General features: G+C 40.0%; 1 protein-coding gene across 2 annotated transcripts in view; it reads left to right on the forward strand.

The window, feature by feature from the left end:
- Nucleotides 1-21,270, forward strand: part of LOC126373269 (cytosolic carboxypeptidase 1-like) — an 86,468-nt gene that overhangs the window by 53,680 nt on the left and 11,518 nt on the right. For both annotated transcript variants that reach the window (XM_050019335.1, XM_050019344.1), the window contains exons 20-21: nucleotides 20,178-20,265; nucleotides 20,355-20,519. In XM_050019335.1, coding sequence (XP_049875292.1) covers nucleotides 20,178-20,265; nucleotides 20,355-20,519 — 253 coding nt within the window. The remainder of the gene's footprint in view (nucleotides 1-20,177; nucleotides 20,266-20,354; nucleotides 20,520-21,270) is intronic.

The following is a 21,270-nucleotide window of genomic DNA, read 5'->3' on the forward strand; positions in this document are numbered from 1 at the left end:
GTCATTGAACGTATAAACCCAACGCGCGGCGTGCGGACGTCCGGCGGCGGCCGCGACGCTCGGCGCCCGCGCAGTATCCGCCACGGCTCGGGCGCACGGGAGTTATCTCGGCAAATCGTACCGCACAATAGTTCGCGCTCAATTTGTTCTTGTTGCGGTCGACGCGAATTCTTCGCTTGTCCAAAGGGTTGTCGTAGTTTTTTCTCGGCTCACGAAGCGGCGCGCTTGAACGGTGTGCCTTTGTTAAGTGTATCTCCCATTGAGGATCAGGCATGCAACCCAGCCGCAATTATTGCACACATACCTACAAATTTATTCTTACAACTTAACATGCGTGAACAAAAACAGAATAAAACTTCTTGTAGAAGTTCATAAATCCAATGCACAAAGGCGCCAGGGTTTAGTTCGAATTATTCCCATGACTTTTAAAGCTTAGTTGTACTTTCATACATTGTATTTTATTAGTAAGAAATCAAACAATAGTCTTCACTTGTTATATACTTACTTCACTGATGTTGCGTTAAGGATAGTCCTTCAGTACGAGTATTACGTTAAGTATTAAACTCTATATAACACCAGTATGACCCTAAATGATCGCGTAGAGTCCCTCAGACATACGTGTAAGTACGTAAGAGATGTGTTAAAATAAAAACAAGGAAAGCATTTAAAAGCCGCCGCTCCGGTCCTTTAGACTTGTTGCTTTGAAAAAGGTTTGAAAGCTACGTTAATTGGTGTGTGCTGAGAGTGGCCGCCGACGCGACGGCCGGCGACCGGCGCACGCGACTCCTCCCGCGACATCTCACACGCCATTACAATCATCCATCATAAAACCTACCCTCCTGCTCTCATCGCATACCTCGGTAAACTCCTCCACACTAAATATATTTAATGCCCTATTGAACCTCTCAATACAAGATACTGCACTTAAAATGAACCCAGCAAAGCTTGTATCGCGTGAATGCCTCAAGGTGCATTTTTAAAATCTTTTTTTAATCGCACTCGACGATACCTATCGGTATTGTTTTACGTCCGATGAGTTACGTGCCACGGCGATACCGCTCGATAAAATAAAATTCACGGTTTTATTTTCATAAAAAATCGATATTACTTTAATAGCTGCAAAAGAAGCAAAAACATCGAGATTCGAACGATATACAATGTTTTTTTTTTTACATCTGAAGATGTTACACCGCTTGGAGGGCATTTAATTGAACGGGTGCATGACTCCGATGTTTTGAATAATAGCAATAATAGTCCCCTTAGACCGCACAAGCCGCCCAAACAAAACTATTATACTACCGCAACCACACCGCGCTGCCTTACAAACGTATCTGATCCGCTCACTATGACATTTGAATTGAATTTTAGCAATTACCTTACGTATAGCTTCAGAAACTTATGTGAAATTGATGACTTTCACTTAAATATAAATTACACCTTCGCTTCGCCCTTCGCAGGAGCCTGAAAAGACGTCATAACCGTTCAATATTTTATAAAACTCAGGAGCAATATTTTCCACGTTCGCATATGAAACTTATTGAATCTTTTGCTTACAAATAACAGATTTAATGCATGTTAAATTTTCCATCGTCAATGCACGGTCGTTCTAATATTTTCAATGTGCGTGCGACGTTCGCAGTCGGTGGTCGCCGCTCGTCCTCTGATTACCACGATTACGATAAAAATTCCCCGTGCTATCATTTTAATGTCACATTAAAAACAACCGCGTAATAGTAACCGCAATCGCAATGGATTAAAAATAAAGTATAATGCGCACGAACGTTGACGTGGCGTTTTTTTTTTTTTTTTTGAGGTACTGCAACAAAAGTATAACAATTGGGTAGTTTCCTAGGTCAAAGATAAATTATGAAAGAAATTCTGATTACTAAATCATCATCATCATCATCAGCCCATTACCGTCCCCACTGCTGGGGCACGGGCCTTCCCTATGGATGGATAGGGAGATCGGGCCTTAAACCAACACGCGGGCCCTGTGCGGATTGATGGTTATTAACGACTGCTAATGCAGCCGGGACCAACGGCTTAACGTGCCTTCCGAAGCACGGAGGAGCTCGAGATGAAAACTTTTTTTGTGGTCACCCATCCTATGACCGGCCTTTGCGAAAGTTGCTTAACTTCAACAATCGCAGACCGAGCGCGTTTACCGCTGCGCCACCGAGCTCCTCAATAAAGATTACTAAATAAAGACAGATAAATAAAAAGAATAAACAAAGATGACAAAAAACGTTTTCTTTTTAAAATTTTACTTATTTATGAATTTGAATAAAGTAAATGTAATAAAAAATGCGACATTTTGTCACGTTTTTTGTTCTTAGACGTCACAGGTTGCTTTTTCACAAAAAATCCATAGCGATTTCGTGTTTTGACGTTTAATAAAAATTAACTGATTTGACTAGACGGAAACTACCCTATTGAAGGTATGTAACCAGACATTAAAGGTTTCTCGAAACGGTTGGATATTTCCATGGAACTCATACCTTGACTATTTCACATTATATTATATTGCAGAAGGGCATAAATCATCCAATTCTTTGCCTGAAAGACTCTCGCATCAACGTAAGACTTTAAATCTTTAATACTATACGCTACTGCAAGAGCCATATTTCAATGGATTCGTATAAATCAAAAGTACAAGTCGTGTATATTATTAAATCGTATAGTATCCTCTGATACGAAGTGGCGCATGACCTGTATGTACAAAAAAGCATAAATAATAACGTAGAGGCATTATGTAGAGCAAGGCGTGTTAATTCGAACATCACGGCTGGATGATAAATTCACAGCTTTGATTTCAGACGTAAGATAAAGGACCGTTTTGGAATAATAACTGTATCGGTTCCTAATAAAGGGTTTCTTTAATAAGCGGGTAGGCTGAGAAGGAAAACATGCAAATATGAAGAGGGTACAGTTCCTCGAAATGAATCGATGTTTTCACATATCAAAAAAAAAGATATAGAAAGGAACACAGACAACATTCGATTTTATAAAAAGGACCCGACATAGTGGTAACATAAACATAACATGCGTAAACAGCCTCAATCAACCGGAGGGACTAAGGACTATACTCCACCACGCTGCTCCACTGCAGGTTGGTGGAAATGTCTTTTTTGTCTAATAGCCGGAACCAACGGCTTAACGTGCCCTCCTAAACATGGAATCATCTTACTATTTCGGACAATTATGTGATTCAAGCCTACAAATCCCTTACCAAACAAAGGACAGTCTTACAAAGTCATTTCGACATTATCTCCATCGGGAATCGAACCCAGACCTCCAGATCGTAAGGTTAACGCTCTAACCACTAGACCACTGAGGCTGCTGTCATATTGCTAAACTTGTGTAAAAAGAGTTACAAGTAGGTAGGTAGGTACCCTTTGAGAATTTGTCTCAAAGTCAAAAAAGGCTATCCATTTCATTCGTAGCTTTGATTGCTTGACGTCGCTTGTTTTCCGACTCAGCGGTGACGAGTTGAACGAACTAAAGCGCAATTACTCAACGCAGTGCTAGCCTTTAAATACGATTTAACTTTTTTGTTCTAAGAAAATATTATTCACAAGTTTGGCTCACCGTAAAATCGTTAGAACGAATTGGCTCGATCACCTGATGCAGCTCCAAACAAGAAATAAGTCCAGATTTAAATATGACGTTTTAATGAAGCTTAATAGGTGCCTTTTGTCGGGCTCCACTCGGATCTGTTGTGAGTGGCATTTAATTGACTCGTTCCAATCCAGCCAGGGTCCTTGGTTTTTATGCACAAAACCTTATTTTGTCTTCAACGGACCGTCTACGTGTGCTCATTTTCGGCGCGATACAATCAAAATTGATGCTATCGGAGCGGTTAAGTTTATTTGCATTCGCAACACCGGTAGTAGCAGCTTCTCAAGGAAGCCGTGTACATTTAAACCGTTAAGCTTTTTACCAGCTCGAAGCTATCCATTAGAAATAAACCTCTCAAGAGTTTCAATTGGCTTCCGCGGTGGAATTAAGGGGGCATTAGGTAGTAAGCGCGATGGCAAGCAGACAACTGATAGTTTATCGGCGCGGTGAGGCGCGATGTTATTGATTCGCCTCGCGTCGTCGTGACATCGGTGGTTATGTGTTTAAGCAATTACTCCCTGTAGATTGGAGCTGGCTGCAACATGGAGAGGGTCGCTTCCCGTTATAATTGCCCCAGCGCACGGTTCGGCCGCGAAGGTGTCAGAGCGATGGTGTGGGCCGCAACACTTCGCCTCTACCCTGTAATTTCCAGCGAAGTCCGCCCTGACAACCCTTCCTCGTGTAAATGCTTAGTGAAATCAATATTTCATTGCAATTTTTCATTAATACATGAGTCTTTACCAGTCTAGGTAACCGCACAAGTTCTCAAGGCACAATTTAGTAGTTGAATATTTGCGTGTAGGTAATGATGGGTAAATATAAGGTCTTCTTCAAAGACATGCTAGGATAAGAAGCTGCATGCCCTCAGATCTTCTTTTTGGTATTTGAATGATGTCTATTTTTGTCTATCCTAAATGTCGCCTAATAGTAAAAACCACGTACCTACCTACGCGACATTTGAAAAAATAAATTTTGATGAGATTTTCTTTCTTTTCATTTCAATTCCGGTAAAAATTGAGACCACATTTTTTTTACCTGGATCATAGAATAAGGAATAATACTACGCTGGATTGAAGAAACTAGCTTATTGCATATAGCTCTATTGCGAGGTTTTGTTACCAAAAATCACATACGCATCCAAATCTAAAAGACACTTAAAAGTGGTTTTGACTATAAGGCGACGAAATATACTTAATCATCAAAAGAAGTTTTCGTAAAAGCAACGTTATCTCAACGTGAATAGTTCCGTTACGCATATAATTCGCGGGATAACGACCTCGTAGTACAAGCGGCGCTATTGCGTCGTGTCTTCATAATTAATTAACTAAGCCTGAGATTGTTTCTGTTTTTAAAATTTCTTAATTCGGAATACCGGTTTCAATTACCGCGTTAGAGTGGGGCTCTTAATATCCGATACTTTAATGGCGTACTTAAATTTATCTTTACGAGTTTCCTGTGAATATACCTATAAATTGGCGGTGATACGTTAATTTTCCCCATGTCCTGTGGAAAGTGGAGGTATTTCCTTGGCAAGTGTAATCACTGTCGTGGCGAGGTGTGATTTCCTTCCCACAGGTTCAAGGTTACAAACGTGATTTTGAAATATCGTAAATCCAATCTCAATACTTCATCTGCTGCGGCGCTGATCGTTGCTTTCTCACGACCAAATAACTTATTCTATTGAGCCATTAACACCCTTATATCTTGGACCTTTAGCAGTATTATCCCGCGCGGTGAAAGATTAAAAAATATGTTCCTTTTGTGTTTTATAAGTGTTTTGTTTGAGGGCCGTGTTTAGCAATCGGTGGTGCGGTCTTTGTTATCTGTGTGTGCTCACACAATATTGACACTGAGCTTGAGTTCGTGTTTGTTTGCCGCACAGGTGAGGTAGGCTCCGCTTTTATTGGTTTTCGATCACAGGAACTTTGTATGGGTCACAAAGTAAGTTGCTTTTTATTGGCTTGTCTTGACGTGCCTAAAGATGGCTTTAACAACTTGGCCGAACAAATTGAGAGTGCTGAGGGCTTTCACCCAGTACAAGGGTTGAAGAGTTCATGTGAGATGCCTCGAAGCATGAATCCCGTAAAAGGTATCGGTACAAGCAAGCTGTCAACTAAAAATAGGTGGTAATAAAATGACTCGCGTCGATGAACCAAAGTAGGTTGCAAAATCAACGTTATTATTTTTTTGTGTCGGTGCATAATAGTGCCTCCTTAAAGCCCAACAGCAATAAAAACTTCATACAGAACCGTAGCATCGTAAACGGTAAACTCCTGCGCAGCTTGTACCTCGAAGCCGTGGCTAAAGCTGTATTACACAATTAGTGTTACCAGCATCAACGATACAACCACTAGACTCTTTAACACGTTCACTGTGTAACTGAAAATTAGATATCAACCCCTCACGTGCAATGTAATTTTTCGATAAACACATTGAAATTTATGTACACACACACACTATGGGAAGACAAAAATGTGCCCCACATTGGGACATGCATGTATGAGTTTCAAATGTATTGCCCCATATGTGGTTCATACACAGTGAACGTGTTAATAACAGATGAACGGGTTCAGTCAACACATCTGGCTAATAGATAAGATGCTGCCCGACAACGTTTGACCAATGACGACCACTTCTGTGCCCTTTTGACATGTTAAGGGTCTTGCGTGAGCCAATCAACACGCAGCGTCTACCTTCCCTCGTCCTCCCCTCACCTCAGCTAGTTAACAAATTAATTGGCTAGTGTCTTAGGTCGAAGATAAATTATGAAATTCTGATTACTGAATAAAAACACATCTAAAACTAACAAAATACCTTTTTCTATTTAACTTATTTATCAATTTACCTACATATATACCTACTAATAGGTCAGACATTTTATCACGTTTTTCTTTTCTAAGGTAAGGTTTTTTTAATTCCATGGCAATTTCGTGTTTTCATGTTTAGTAAAAAGTAACTGATTTGACTACCGTAAAGTAACAGGTTCCGTGGTCTGAGAGTTAGGCTCACGATCTGGAGGTCCGGGTTCGATTCCTGATGGAAACATTGTCGAAATCACTTTGCGAGAATGTCCTTGTTTGGTTAGGACTTTTCAGGCTTGAATCACCTGATTGTCTGAAAAAGTAATATGATTTGCTTTCTTAGATGAATTGCTTCGATGTGGCCATTTTAACCCCCCTGATTTGACTTTAGGAAATTAGCCTATTATTGCGGAAAATCTAAGCGTCTATTTGGTTGTACTGTCGATGGTTACCAGCAAGGCTCGCTTCCGGATTCCCCGACGATAGCTCTCCGACGCCTCGCCCTGATATATTGCACGGACTCAGGTCCATAAAGACCTGCCTCAGATTAACGCGGTGAAATTAGTAAAATTACCCTCTACACTGACTCTACATTACGCCTTTTTACGATTTAGACCGGGCAATAAAACTGTTGCTACAATGTTGCCGAAGCCTTTTTTTATCATAACATAAACATAGCATCACGCCTGTATCCCCAAAGAGGTAGGCAGAGGTGTATAGTATATGCTCTCACGCCTCGCTGGCTACGTTTAAACATAAACAGCCACATTTGCGCATATAAAAGAAAGTGCAAACAAATGTCAAATAGCAATACTTATTGCTTTCTTAGATGAATTGCTTCGATGTGGCCATTTTAACCCCCCAGTAAGTATTCATTAATGCAACGCACTTGACTGCATTTTTCGAATACGTGCTGCAAACTGTCCCAGTTTGCAAGAAGCATCGCTTTTTCATTATTATTTTGTTCAAATCATATCACATTGCAACCACTTTGCGAATAAGTATACCGAATTTGCGAATATTATACATTATGCCTGGTTGTTGTACTGCTATCTAGCAGATAAGATCACAAAAAAAAGATATCTCTAAGGAGATCTGGATAAGCTATCAGACACTTATAAATCCCCAATCCCCACTTAGCCCCTTCACGCCTATATCCCCTAAAGGGTAGACAGATGTGTATAGTAGTATATAAGTACCTAGTGGGTATCAAATCCTCGAAATCACGTGATATTAATGATCTATGATCCAAACGTGAATTCAAATTCATATAGTGGAATATAGTGGTATAAAGCCCGTGCCGAGATTCGAACCTGTGACTCTAAAATGTAAGTCAAGCGTTCTCCAAACTGAGCTATCATGGACTTATCAACAAGTAGTGAAACTAGTTCTTAGTACTTATACATTTTATGGTCTTTCAGTTCAACAGGGTCAATACGGCTGATCAAGAAAATGTTTCCTGATGTAACCCCATTAACATAACTAATTAGTACTCAACTACTTTCTTACATTGTTTTTTTCGTTTTTCTATGAATATAAAGTAGAATTGGTTTCCACTTACTAGTTTATCTAAGGTCAATTGCAGTTCTATCTTTATATTAGCTTCTGTTTGTGTAAGGGTGTATCTGTATGTGTGTGTGTGCGTGTGTATCTGTGTTCAGGGTAGATTCCTTCATTAAAGGTTGAAGGACGTTGAAAATGGCGCTTATTTTTCTAATTTTACGGCAAAAGAGGTTTGTTTGTTTGTGGTGACCAAACTCTTAAGACAGTCTGGAACACAAACATACCTACGTATAATTTTGGTTTTGTTGTGTTTTGTTGAGAGCCGTGGGTAGTTGGTAGAACGCTTGACTCTCACTTTGAGGTCGCAGTTTCGAATCCAGCACAGGCCTAAACTTGTTTGGATGATAAATGATTATCACGTGCTCAGCGGTGAAGGAAAACATCGTAAGGAAAGCCACATTTTCAAAAAATGCATTTTCAGAGGTATGTGACCTAACCTGTATTGGGCTGGTTTTCCCTTCGCAGGTTGAAAGGTCAGACAGGCAGTCGCTTTTGTAAAAACCGGCCCTATCAAATCTTCAGGTAGAGAAATGATGGTGTATAATTTTGTTTCGCCGCAGTTGGGTAAAAATTACTTAAGACATATTGTCGCATGCTGCAAGTAGGTCCCATTTTTCCACAACGCACAACGTTCACACGATCCCAAGATTTATTCGCACTGTAAAAGTTTTACAGCGCATATTTGTAGTGATACGTAGCGGTTTGCGCGTGTTTCCGCAAGTAATGCGCCAACACGCGCAAACGCATTTGATACAGCGATATTGTGGATATGAAGTTTCGAATCTGGATGCGGAAATAAGATATTTTACCAAATTCAGATACATAACAACAACATCATAAGCTCACGACTGTATCCCAAAGGGGTAGTCAGAGGTACATCCATCGCAAGATGACCTAAGTACCCACACATCACCTAGCTTTCTGTTAGGTCAACGTGATAGTTGGTGAGCCGTGTCGCCGTCTATAAAGGTCGAGCGAACTGTGTTAGTGAAATCTGCACTTAAGATAAGTAAATAACTTAATGGTGCAAATCAGGTAGGGTTCGAACCAGAGCTTCGTGATTGAGAAGCAAACCAGTGTACCACAATACCAGTTTCAGATATGGTAACCGATATATTAAATTATTTCGGATTATCCGTTAGTTTAATGATTTAAATAGATTTTTAGGGATATATAAAAGTAAAATTTAAATTGATAAATAATTTCATTAGAACAAATAAACTATGCAGGACACGCGGCGCATTTAGATCTATCAATCGTCACATGTTGCATTTAGACCCCGAACCTATCCGAAGTTATTCGAAAGTTTTTATGGGATTCGGTTTGTAGTTTTTATCCGACAAAATATCTATCTAAGCGCATGATTACGGATAGATTTTTATATCGGATATTTGATAGCTTCGGTTACGGTTACAGAGCTCCATAACACCACTAATTTGATATACACGTCAGGAACTGTTCTGCCTGCAGCGCATGCGCCGCAGCGGTAAATATGAAACCTATCGCACTTCTGGTCTTGACTTGATACGTAGATCATACAAGGTAGCATTTACAGTGCTTATAGGCTACTTATAGGTTTAAAACAGTAAACTTAAAGTGAGTTATAGCCTGCAGTTGTCCCGCTATTGCGCAGGCGTTCTCTTATTCGGATTAGCCGTAAGGGATATGAGATGTTTATATCCATCCGCTGCAACGTTGCATGAGTGTGAGTCAGTAATTTTAGATTCAACATTTACAATCCATTTTTATCTATTTTTATAAATAAATATTTCTTAAAAGTCTTTTCCAATTCTTTTTTCAAATACTTACTGTTTCACCCATTTTCGATTCTGCTCTATTGCATCCAATAGGAATGACTTTTGAAATAAGATATCTGAATGTATTTCATTTACAAAAAAACGAATAAATATTTCTTAAAAGTCTTTTCAAATACTTATCATTTCAACCATTTTCGATTCTGCTCTATTGCATCTAATTTTGAAGATATCTGAATGTATTTCATTTACAAAAAAACGATTAATTAAACCATTTCAAATGAGATATACTTAACTAGTAAATACTTAGAAGTATAATAACTATTTACTGCTTAGTACTTTTTAGTATTTATGTAAGTACGATAAGCTGCAAAAGTCCAATCAGTTTCTTACAAAAATAAATTAACTGATTGAACTTAGGACCTCCTCGTTACATGTCGTTTCTGTAATAGACCAAAAACACCTACAAAAACATACATTTTATAATTATGACAACTAATGGTTCATAATTTCACCACTGTTTGCAAATAATTCGCTGGGCTCAGATGAACTTTTGCTCTTTGATTGTACTTTCGTATAATACTTACTTAAAGGGTTTTTTTGTACCGTGCCTCTGGCATTCAGTCTTGTTTAAAATTCTTGTTAAGTAAATATATCTGTTTTTGTTTTAAATCTATCCAACTAGAAATACATGAAGAGAAGCACTGCTCATAAAAATAATATATGCACTAGCTAGTCGTATTAATGACTTGCATAGTTCACCATACGAGGGTACTATTCACCATGACGATGGGAATGCAATTAAAATGCAACATGGTCATATTTAATTGCTCAAAAGCACATGCCAAGTTTCAATGTCTATTCACCATCTAGCTAGCTAGTCACACTATTGATATGATGATTTCGGGTATTTTTCGACACTCGCTGATAACTTGATAATGATAATGATAAATTGGTATGACAGCCTATCCATGTGGTCTAAAACGGCCACATTGAAGCAATTCATCTAAAAAGCAATATTTCAATTTGACATTTGTTTGCTCATTCGCAGTGTCATCAAATGTGAAATTGCAATATTCCTTTTTTAAATAAATTGCTCCAATGTGGCCTTTTTAGACCCACAGAACTTATCTAACAAATCAAATCATCAGATATATATTTATACGGAAGCTAATCCGACGGTTTACCAGCAAGTGGTGAACACATATAGCGCTATAAGGGTCGAGTTTTGTCGAGTTTTCGACTCTATCACACAGTATTTTAACCGACTTCAAAAAAGGAGGTTATTATAACGTGAGTTTTATTTTCTTAAGTAGCGCAAAGCTCTCTACCTATCCTGCTAAGTATAATATATTATATCATTCGTACGTTATATATAATTAATTTAATAAGCGATATAAAAAACGGCCATATTAAAAGCGTGCGCAAGGATTAATGTTTTCAGCGAAACGTAGTATAAGCTTAAACACTGGGTATGTCGGTATACATCGGGCACAGATAACCCACAACAGATGCCGCATCGGATAGTTTGATACTGATTCCAGGACACGTAATAAATGCAATAAATGTTATGAAATCGCAGGTTTGAGGGGGAGAAAAATCAATCAGACTAATTGTGTATTTTTATATAGTTAAAATTTTGACTTTTAACAATTCACTTCTTTGGCCGGACAAAAAATGAGCATTCCTGGAGTACCCATATAGCTAATAAACTATACACAAATAAAAAATATACAAATAACGATATTCTATAGTCTCTGCTAACCCCGGAAATGGGCAAATCGGGATCGCCCTTAAAATGAAAACACACAGCCTCCACGCGTGGTCGTGATCTGTGGTCGGCGGTATCACCTTGACTGATGGTCCAAGGATGGTCAGGCAATTATCGAGGACCTTCCCGGAAAACTTGCTGATCCATCAATCATACACGGCGGTGACTGATGGACTTTTAAATAGTTTCTGACGCACATCACACCTTGAAAGGTATTCGAGAATTGGTTTCTTTTGCATTTAAAAAGACAGTCAAATTGTTCGTCTTATTTTGTCATTTCCAATGAGGGACTAATCAGACCACGTTCCCTAGAAAATATATAGATGGCGCTGTTCAGATTTAACGAGATAATTACCTATTTTCTCATTGCTCGGGTACATGACTATTCAAAAATATAATGTAATGGCAGGGGAAAATATAAAATAATTGTTGCTTGATCATCATCATCAGCCCATTAACGTCCCCACTGCTGGGGCACGGGCCTGCCCTATGGATGGATAGAGAGATCGGGCCTTAAACCATCTCGCGGGCCCAGTGCGGATTGACGGTTATTAACGACTGCCAATGCAGCTTAACGTGCCTTCCGAAGCACGGAGGAGCTCGAAATGAAAACTTTTTTTTTGTGGTCACCTATCCTATGACCGGCCTTTGCGAAAGTTGCTTAACTTCAACAATCGCAGACTGAGCGCGTTTACCGCTGCGCCACCGAGCTCCTCATGTTGTGTTTCTTGATATTTGGATCAAATATGTATAGAATTATGTTGCTACCTATATTTCTCAGAACAATAATGAATGGAAGATGTGTTGAGCCTGGGTGTAATATAACAAGGGTCGCCAGTTATATCCAAAAACGATAAAAGATACATATCGTGGCTGACTTTACTAACTGACGTATCTGTAATTCTTTCCTAAAGTGATTTGTGTCTTATTGACAATTGTAAAAGGTGCAAATCAGTTTCGCCAAAAATTGCAGATACGTCAGATCGCGATATCAGCGACGATATTATGTTTGATGTCCATGAAATTAGATTAAACGAAGGCAAATTTGTACAGCGCCATCTGTAATTTTTTAGGGGACGTAGTCTGGAGAGTTCTAGTTCCCTCATTAAAATAATGATTTCAGTTTTCTAGGGAGTTAAAGTAGTTAAAAAGGCCACATGGAAGCAATTCATCTAAAAATCTTATCTTATCTTAAAAGCAATATTGCAATTATCATTTGCGCATATAAATAAATATAAGTTCGCAATGTTAACAATGTTGAATAAATGTTTTTTCGGTGAATTTTCCAACGTGGCTTTTAGACCCTCTAAATGACGAATGTCAAAAACGTTTTGCGATTGCATTGAAATATTATTTATTCCCAACATCATTAAGTACAGAACAAGCAATTTAATATATTTAAGTACCTATAACGAGGAAAGTGAAAGCATGTGATAAATTGATTCCGTTTTCATTCATTCTCTATTTAAAATCATAAAACTCCAGTTTTCTATATAACTAACAGTAAGTAGGGGTAGGTACTTAGTGCAGGATTATTAAACTATAGCACTTACGGATAAAGATATAAAGTTAATTGTATTTTACGAGTAATTTATAGGCAATATAAGTATTATTAATTACTTCTTTGTTATTAAGCTATAAATTATTTAAAGTATGATTTCAGAAAACAAATCTAAGAATTGAGATAATTAGAATTGTTTCGTATGTATTTTTATTGTTATTATTAGGACTGAAAAATGAATTCTCTAAAGTTGTATTATTTTGAAGTGATATGTAAGTTAAGTTGCAAGACATTTCCAATTATCCGGTTCCATAATCACCGGAAAGTTGCCACTATATATTTGTAAAAAATGAAATAAAATAATGATTTTTTCGTGTCTATCTCCGTCTATATTTTCAAACCAACAATATTACTTGAGGATCTTAACAGATTACTGCGTAGCGTAAATGGTCGTCTAAAAATTTACTTGTTGCATGAGTATGTTCAGAAAAGATAATAAAAAACATTCCAAGCTATAAAAGAAAAAGTATCTACATAAAAGCAATAAGTGAATCGTAAAGAAAAGTCGAGAAGGCCTTGACCTGCGAATGTATTCAGATATCTTTATTATTTGAAGCCGCAACATTGAGGATACAAACGAGAGGGTTTCAGGCCGGGACAAAGCCTTAAGCGGTCGTAAATAATGTGAGGCAAACAGAGTCCTCTAATGAATTACGATGGCATCGCGCCTAACCAGAGCCGCACTAGAGCCGCATTATCCAAGAATAAATGCAAAAAATATTTAATGGAAATTCATAAAAGAATCCTAAATTACCCGAATCATCTCCACCAACATTGAATTTTACGGTTTCCCTAACAGCCTCGTAAAGTTAGACAAAGCCGTAATATTCTTAGACAAAATTATAAACTATCTTTTGCTTTACGCCCGTTCGGCGTCAATGAAATTTAATGGTGCTGCACCTTTAGCCGCCTCCGAGCCCCGGGCATTGTACAGGCGTAAGTTATGCCGTGGTGAAGGAGGCGGCCCTGGCCGGTTCAGGCGCTCGCTAACAAAGAACGCGAAGAGCTCGTGCGAATAGTTCACGCTCTGGCTCTTGCGTTGCATCATTGTATTAAACGGAGGGCCGGAGTCAACGACACTCGCGAGTCATCGCAATCGCTATTGAACTTGAACTTGGCGCGATCTGCTGGGAATTACGTTGCGAGTTTTGATGAAAGCGGAATGGTACATAAATGCGGAGGGGGGATGCGCCGCAACCAAGGCCGCCCGGTCGCCGCGATTATGTAAATAATGCGCTCTGCCCTGCCCTGCCGAGCCGGCATTACCTGCACAACCTCTAGCCTCATGACTCATTACGTCGCACGAAAAATATGCGAGAGCGAACCTTGGACCCTGTATGCACATCTGAACCTTTATTATTGTAAGTTTATCTTTCTCGAATACGACTCTGAAATGAGAAATTTTATGCTTAAAGCGTGGGAATTATAACCAGTAAAAACTAGTTATAATAATACAGTTTATATGTTTCATATTCGTGGAAAATGTGGACAATAAAAGCACACGTCGCTTAGCTCACTCAATCTCTGTGATCCTGTGATTCACCGGCTTGCTTCTAAAACGGGGAGCACCAGTTCGGAACCCAGCACAGTACTTGCGCCAATGAGTTATTAATTTATCTTAAATGTAGACTAACACAGTTAGATATTTCACATTTCGTAAAAAATGTGGACAATAAAAGCTCATGTCACGTAAACCGCGTCCCCGCGAGTCGCATGCCGTGCTAGTTAATCACAAAATACAAAACGAAAAGGGCCTTACAACTATTTTCGCTTGGTAAACGAATGGCTCACGAAGGTCGTGCGTCACGTCCGATGATCAGAAACAAGATAGGTACGTAAATCAATAGGCGGGCATCGGCGCGGAAGTGTTGCGAGCCAGTGGTTTATCGGCGGTCCATCGTCGTCGCAGGCGCACGATCCCGACAGAAATCCGTTTGCAACCCGTTTGATTGCATACCATCGCAATGTCAATTGATTCGCTATGCCCGAAAATCTATCAAATATTTGTCTTTTTTCCCCGGAGATGCCGGTTCCACGTTTAGGCACAAAAGCTTTCGAAGAATCATGAAAATTGATTGTGCGTTGCACTCGCTGTTGAACTTTAAATAATAAAAATTTTCCTTCTCGTTTAAAATACTGTCTTTGATTGAATACTGGCAGCCAATAAAGATCTTTCGACTTTTAATAATACTAGTCAGAACTCGTTTTTTTTTTTATTTTCAACCGCTCACATGGTCATAGGTTATTAAGCGACGTTATCCTCAACGGCATTAAATACCATTTAGGTGTCATTTTATCCTGGAAAATCAAATACTTAATGTTGCACGTTTAACGTAGGTTAGGTTAAATGTTAATTGACACTTACCTCAGAGGCCCTTAAATACTTGGCCGGACAAATAGTACAAAAACTTATGACCGAAAAACGACATTACTGCCTTACAGATAACAACAACCGGCATAATAAAAAAAATGTTTCTTTCTTTCTTTCATAATCAATTTATTAGATAGTTTTCCGAATAACTTCATGAGACAACCGTTCCAAGGGAATATCATCCATCATCTCCCTAGCGTTATCCCGTGTTTCAACATGAAGATTTGACAGATCCGGTCTTTTACAGAAACGACTGCTATCTGACCTTCCAACCCGAAAAGAAAACCAGCCCCATACATATTAGGTAACATACCTCCGAAACGCTTTTCTCGCGAATGTGGGTTTCCGCACGGTTTCTTTACCGCCCGAAGGAACTAAAAAAATGAAGTAAGAATAATTTTGTTACGTTTTAAAATTACAAAGGCCATTATATTCTATTAATTATTTTTGAGTGACATTTCGGCGCGTCTCATTGAGGCAACTGGCGATCGGAGAGCTGGCAGTTATTTTGCGCAGAGGATAGGCCTGGCAGTTCAGAGGGGGAATGCTGCCAGCGTTTTGGGCGCTCTGCCTCAGTGCGGCGCGCTGGAGGAGATCTTCTATTTATAATAAGTTCGTATTGTTAATATTGTTATTTTTAGATCAAAGTCTGTGTCGACAAAATAAAACTAAGTAATTCTATTAAAGAGTACAGTTTCTCATCCGCAGCATAACACGATCAACCGTGTATACAAGTCGCTGCATCTCAGATGTTACAAACACTTTTTGCTTTATTTTTCGTGTCTCTTGCTAAAAAGCGTGTAAGATTAAACCGCACGAGATGAGTAAGTAACATGATGCAGTATCTAATGAGGCACTTAGGAACGGGAAGCTATTACACGATAGTGGCGTTTACATACAAAATTATAATATTTTCATAATAACGGACACCTGGATGTTTATTCCTATAGTTTACATCGGTATTTACATTGCGGCGCTGGCGCTACCTTTATACCTTAAAATTATAGCTATTGCATATTGTAGCAGAGCAGAGTACTACTACAGACTTCAACTCACGCCCGTAATCCCTAATGGGATGGTGTAGGGAGCGCTGGTAAATTGTAATAAAACCCCACACAAATAATTGAATGAACTGTATTACTTAGGATATTAATTAAATTACAAGATCCAAACATTGAGACGCGTTGGCATGCTCGCGCTAGAGATGTGACTGACCATAAATGGTAGACTATTAGGTATGTCCCATACAGATGGGCAGAGATTAATGCAGTCTCTTATACGAAATCCTAATTATTATAATTATTTTTCTATGTCCTTATTGCTTGATTAACATCCTATAATCTCTGAGATTCACGGTGGTCCCCAAATTACATTCATTTTCTTCGTCTTCTTCTTCTATCATGTGGGTTGTGAGATGGATTACCACCCCATCAACCCTAGTGTCAGGGTTACTATTGGGTTCAAATCCCGCATTTTCTTTTATTTTTTTGGCAGCGCTGCAACAGAAAAGGTTAATGCTTTGATATTGTTGTTGATATTCTTCCAATCCGCACTAAACGTTTTGCCTCTTCCTTTTTGATGCGAATAGCAAATGACTAGAACTGTCTGCCGTCGTCTGTTTTTCCAACTCGTTTTAATCTGGGAGTCTTCAAGGCTAGAGTGATTAGACATTTGCTAGGTGAGCGTGATCCACCCAAGACCACTTACCATCAGGTGAGATTGTGGTCAAACGCGAGCCTATTTTCTTAAAAAAATCATATTATACTTAATTAATACTATTTTTTTTCTTGGTGTACACCTGAATGTAGAGATTCTGTAGATTTTATTGATATAATTAGAAATTGTGTACTAGATGGTGGTCCGGCCAGGGAGCATTACACCAAGGAAACTCAGATGCAACGGTTCATGAACACTAAACAACTTTAATGTTTCGATAGTTCGTAAACCACGGCCTCTTGTCGAGCGAGTAGGTGGCTGTCGGTTGTTTGATGCAACGAGATCGTTGAACTTCTAAATTATTTCCTCATAGCATTCGAGTGAACACTCAAACATTATTTACGTTTTACGCTATTACCCAATAACGCCTTAAATGAAGCGCACTGCAGTTGTAATTAATTCAAAGCTTAGTACGAATTACCATTACATTCCTCAAGGATAGAACACGACGACTCAATAACAATAAACCTAGCGAAGACAAGATACGCCGTACATTCCCGCGTATTATTTACAGCCATACCAACTGCATGATTCAGCTACCCTATAAATATAAGCTAGGCACGTGTGATAATTCCTAAGGAGAGTATTTAATAAAGACAGCCACGTCATGTTATTGTCGCGGTGGCACCGGATAAGCGCGCCGGCCGATTGTCTCGCGAGTATCGTAAATAACTCGCGCTGTGTCCGGTGGCAGCCTCGAATACAGAGTTACCGACGCCGGTTAGCGAATCCTGGCGACAGCACCTAGATCCGATACGCCCCTACCACAGAAGCCTCAACTCGCCGCCTTCCCGTCGCGCACCAGCCAACGCTCTAGTGAAATAACAATGAGAACCCGTTGTAGGCGGCGTGCTCTCACTGCGGCGGCAGGAAGCAGCCTCGCGCGCGGCATACGGATGAGCGTGACGTGTACCCCATCCACCATCTAACCGTCCCTGACACTACAATATCTATCACCTAAATATATTACCCACTACATTGCTATTTATCGAAGTCCATTTGATCAATGCCTCTACCTCCTTAAATTGAAGTCTGGAATGCCTGTCGGCTATTAATTCCAGCTGAGGTGGAACAATGGACATGTGATATAAATAGGTGGTATAAATATAAAATGTCAGATTTTGTTTGGTCTATTTTATTGGCTGAACGTTATGCGAGGGGTGCATAGAGGGCGGGCAGGGATCGAGGCAGACCGAGCCCGATAGCATCGGTGCGCGGCGCTATAAATAGCCGGCGTTGGGCAGGCGGACCCTTGAACCAGCCGCGGTCGTCACCGCGCCGCCGCGCCGCTGCCCGCGAGGGCTACTACTGACATGTTCTCGACAAGTCATCCTACACACCGCACAACTACGTTAGAGTACCGCCTGCCTCTTCCTCGTGCGGTTTATTAACAGTACCATTAAGTCATCACCACATCATTAAAATATAAGTTGTAGTGGTTAGGCACGTACATGTTTAATAATTAATTTCCTTTCCCTCTATCCCTATACTTAATGCAATTAAACATAGCGAAATGCAATGAAGCGTGAAGCAGCCCTAGCGGGTGCTCTGGTACCGCAACAATCCACCATAAAACACGGCGGACAGGGTGCAGCTCCTCGGTTGTTCGCTTTCATTCGCGCATGCAACCGACGCTTATTTTTTTCCCTGATTAGAGTAAGATGCGCAACCGGTCGGCGGGCGAAGGCCGCGGCCAGGGACGGGCGTAGATACCACTCGGAGTCGAGGACCTCGCCAGCCGCACCACGCCCGCTAATGATGTGCCTCCGCTCCGCACTCCTAATTGGACGAACGCTCGACCACTCTATCGGGAAAAAATGCGCACGCTGAGATACGCTACGCAGAACTGCGAATAGTAAGAACTTGCGCAGCTTTAAATCATCACAAATTATTAAATTCCACTCAAATTGGCTGCCGCATTAAAAAGCCTGAAGCATGCGAAACGTGTCGCTTATCTCAAGTATAATTTGTTGACGTTCTGCCACACATTCAGTTATCAAGATCTCCGAGGTGCGAATTTAAAACAAATTAGTTCTCGGGAACATTTTTCGGCAGTTGCATTTTTGTTTTTGCAATGTGACACTTTCTTGCACACACCGATTAATAGCTGCGGCGCGAGTAATGTATTTTTAAAAGAGCGTACAGTTACACTCAATGAGAGTCTTTGTCCGTTACGTATCTCGCTGAATGCGATTATGGCAGGAGCACGTACACGATAAGAATTGCCCTTTAATAACGGGAGACCTATGGTGAATTGTCGTAGATTGCAGACGCACTGAAGCTATCTAGCTGTAAATAATGACACAATTGGAGACGTTGTTCTTTCTTAATGGAACCGGTGGGGAGTGCAGCACTATTGTGGATACAATTTTAAACTCTGCGGAAGTTATTCAGTCGTACTGTACTGAGGTAATAACACGTCAGTGTACACGGACCTCCGCGTTCCTAATTACTTTCTTGCCAATATTTAAATCCAGACATATCCATAGATTTCTATCGCAATAAATATCTATTGCTGAAAACTTATCAATAAGCGTTGAACGGAATGATGTCGCGCTTTTAACAGACAATGCAAGTGCCAATTTTGACCGTGGAGTTGCGCGCGCATCGATGTCTCACGACCACAGCGGTCCGCCACGAATTCCTACGTGGCCTGCCATTCATTTCGTTTAATAGCTTGTCATATTAATTGTCCCCGTAAAGCTCGAGCCATAGGCCATATATGCGCATGAATCAATTATCATTTCTTATTGGTTAGCTTTCGAAGCGGTCGTGTCACGCATCTAATGAAACAACCGCTATGGGCACGGGCGTGCGAAGGACCGATGCGGAACCAACCCTCTATTTCAATATTAACATGACGATCGTTAACTTTCAACCCGCGAACGTGTCAAATCAAATGGACACGTCTCGGGAGATTAGCGGTGATAAGTCGTCGAATGGGAAATTTCCTGGTTGTCCCGGTCCCTGGCTCGCGATCCGTCTTTAATGTCTAAGTGTAAAATGTCGTTTCTTGTTGCAGCCATCGATGCGGGCTGACTAATGAAGATTTAAATCGACGGTGGTGCAAGCCCAGTCCCGTTTTGCATCCGTCTATTTATCATACCAAGGTGATATAGACTTTATCGCATTATATTAGTGGTCTATCGGTAATCGCATTGATGGATGGACTTGTTTTGATGCTTGTTATATGTTATAGGGTTTGATAGAGTACTTGGTGAGGGTGTGGAAGAAGCCGCCGCTGGTGTATTGCGACTACCACGGCCACTCGCGGAAGAAGAATGTGTTCTTCTACGGGTGCGCGAGCGCAGAAAGCTGGTGCAGTAACGACCGGCTGGTGCAGGACGAGCCTGTCAAATACCTGGTCAGTAACGTGGCTCGTATGCCCACACTTCTAAGTATCAAGGATACTGGTTTACTTTACAGTTTACGTATGTTTATGCATAAGCCCGCTTGCCGTATTTTGCCACTGTATAACTGTAAACACACACATTAGATGACAAGTTTCGTCGGAAATTGTATGCAGAGAACTTGTAAATTAAGCATGTGTGCCGCATTCGCTGCATACTTGGTTTTAACGGAAAACAAACTTTATGAGGTTTATTTCTACATTTTATTTCCTGAGCCGCGGTTGCTAAGTACCACTTTGAACTTGTCTAACAAGATTTCTGCTAACATACAAATCGATTAAAATTCTCTATATGTCTAAAGAACTATTTAGAAAATGTGCTGCCATTCACAGAAAGCTCAGCCTTTCATAAAAGTAATTAGATAAGTACCTATTTAAAAATATTTTCTTCTTTGCACTGTAGAGGCAAATCATTCTACTAAAAACCTTTACCATTATGTACAGTCATGAGCAATATAATGTACCCACTTTAGGACTCTGTCGCACTAACATATTTGACATTTAGTGAGACTTACAGTTCAATTTGTCAAAAAAGTTAATGTGACATGGTACCAAAGTGTATACATACTCGTATTAATGCTCGTGACCGTACCTACTACGTATTCAACCCGGTTTTATTAATCCTACACAGCCTCACTGCTCATTATACTTTCTTTTTCTTCACTGTATTGTATTTCTAATACGCTATAAACTTTATAGCAGTCTT

Source organism: Pectinophora gossypiella, chromosome 2, assembly GCF_024362695.1.
Source record: "Pectinophora gossypiella chromosome 2, ilPecGoss1.1, whole genome shotgun sequence".
Classification (NCBI taxonomy): Eukaryota; Metazoa; Arthropoda; class Insecta; order Lepidoptera; family Gelechiidae; genus Pectinophora; species Pectinophora gossypiella.